Below are 1892 nucleotides of genomic sequence, written 5' to 3'. Positions count from 1 at the left end.
TGGCCCCCCCCCCCCCACCTGCCACAAGCTCGGTTCTCTCCCCGGCCATGGCCATGACTCACTGTGTGTGCGCGTGTTCGTATATATTTGTCCATCTGTCATCTGTGTGAATGACTGTCTGCCTGTATGTGCTGTATGTGCTGTATGTGCTGTGTGTGCTGTGTGTTGTGATGGCGATGCCGGGAACCTCGTGCTGGTCTTGGTGGTCTTGCGCTGGTCGCCATTCTGATCGTTGGCGCTCATCGTTGGCGATGATCGTTGGTACTCATCGTCGCACAATGGCCATCAACTTGGTTTGGTCACCATACTGGCCGTCACGCTATCGCACGCGACAGGTCCAAGAACTCGTTCGCGTCATGCGCGACTCGGACGAGGGCGTCGAGGTTTGCGATCGCCGCTGGCGTATGCGCCGATTCCGCAAGTGCTTTGTGGGAAGCGAGCTAGTGGATTGGATCCTGACGTACTATGCAGTGATGGACTACACGTCGACCATGGCCCGCGCCCGTGCCGTGGCGCTCGGCCAGATGCTGATGGACCAGGGTCTCTTTGCGCATGTGGTCGACCCGGAGAAGCCGTTTCTTGACGAGAAGCTGTTCTACTCGTTTGCGCCTGTTGGCGCCGACGAGCTCATTGGCTGCGTCGCCAACCTCGGCGGCGAGGACATCGAGGGCCCGACTGACATGGAGCTCATTGACATTGCTGTCCGTGCACTCAACATCGATCCCGCGCTGTTTGGCGACGACGGCAGTGCGGCGCAGGAGTCGCCAGTCAACGAGGCCGAAGCCCGCGACCGCGAAATCAAGCTCCTCGCCGACACCTTTGCCAAGCATCCGCCGGTGGAGATCAAGGACCGCAAGTACCGGCTCCGCACCTACAAGCAGTGCTTCCTCGGCTCGGAGCTCATCGACTGGCTCTGCGTCGAGCTCAAGTGCTCGCGACCCAAGGCGCTCTCGGTCGCGAAGCGCATGGAAAACGCCGAGATCTTTGCCCACGTCGTCGGCGACCACAAGATCAAGGACGAGCCGCTCTTCTACCACGTCACCGTCGCCACGGGCGACTCGACGCCCGACTCGACGCTCTACGACTTTTCCATGGACACGCTCTTCCACGAGCCGTTCGACTTTGGCGCCCTCCGTGGCAAGGTCGTCATCGTCACCAATGTGGCGTCGTTCTGAGGCCTGACCGAGTCCCGCTACAAGGGGCTCGTTGACCTCCACAATCGCTTTCACGAGCAGGGTCTTGTCATCGTGGGTGTACCATGTAACCAGTTTGGCAATCAAGAGCCGTTCGACGCCGAAAACCCGAACGAGCTCATCGCTTTCCTTGACGACAAGGACTGGGGCGTTTCTGCTGCCGTGGACTTTCTCCTCATGACCAAGTATGAGGTCAACGGCGCCGGCGCCCATCCGCTCTACCGCTGGGCCAAGTCGCAGCTCAAGTCGACTCTTGGCACTAGCATCAAGTGGAACTTCACTCACTTTGTCTTCAATGCCAAGGGCGAGCCTGTCCGCCGCTACGGCCGCCGCGCAAGCCCTCGTCCATGGCGCCGCTCATCCAAGAGCTCCTTACCGATCCGGCCGTCATCCCTGGCTCCTTTGCCGCCGGCGGCGCGACATCCTCTTCTATGGCCTGATTGGCCGTGACTTTTCCACCCACTCATATCTCCCCGTGCTCATCATCGCCTCAACATGACGGACCGGGTCTCAAGGCGCGCGCATCTGCCGTGTCCGACCCGACTCCCGAGCTCCTTGACGCATCAGCTCGTCGGCCTCTCTGCGCATACCTAACCCTGCTCTGCGCATTGGTGGCCGCCTGATGTAGTTCATCAAGAATGGCAAGATGATGATTCCGATAACACAACAATGAGAGTGTTCCGACTCCCCCCCCCTCCC

The 1892-nt window shown here is 60.2% G+C and overlaps 2 protein-coding genes across 2 annotated transcripts; both read left to right on the top strand.

Moving 5' to 3' along the window:
* Nucleotides 1–47: 47 nt before the first annotated feature.
* On the top strand, nucleotides 48–1175 carry AMSG_12157 (uncharacterized protein; the record flags this gene model as incomplete). The annotated part of the gene is made up of 2 exons (XM_013900043.1): nucleotides 48–65; nucleotides 336–1175. 2 exons carry the CDS (start codon nucleotides 48–50, stop codon nucleotides 1173–1175), a joined length of 858 nt encoding a protein of 285 aa, XP_013755497.1.
* Nucleotides 1176–1370: 195 nt separating this feature from the next.
* On the top strand, nucleotides 1371–1633 carry AMSG_12156 (uncharacterized protein; the record flags this gene model as incomplete). The annotated part of the gene is made up of 2 exons (XM_013900042.1): nucleotides 1371–1505; nucleotides 1532–1633. 2 exons carry the CDS (start codon nucleotides 1371–1373, stop codon nucleotides 1631–1633), a joined length of 237 nt encoding a protein of 78 aa, XP_013755496.1.
* Between the last annotated feature and the right edge of the window lie 259 nt (nucleotides 1634–1892).

The sequence above is a fragment of the Thecamonas trahens genome, assembly GCF_000142905.1.
Source record: "Thecamonas trahens ATCC 50062 unplaced genomic scaffold supercont1.40, whole genome shotgun sequence".
NCBI classification, from domain to species: Eukaryota; order Apusomonadida; family Apusomonadidae; genus Thecamonas; species Thecamonas trahens.
Note: the sequence above shows the minus strand (reverse complement) of the source record. Positions and strands in the feature narration are given on the sequence as shown.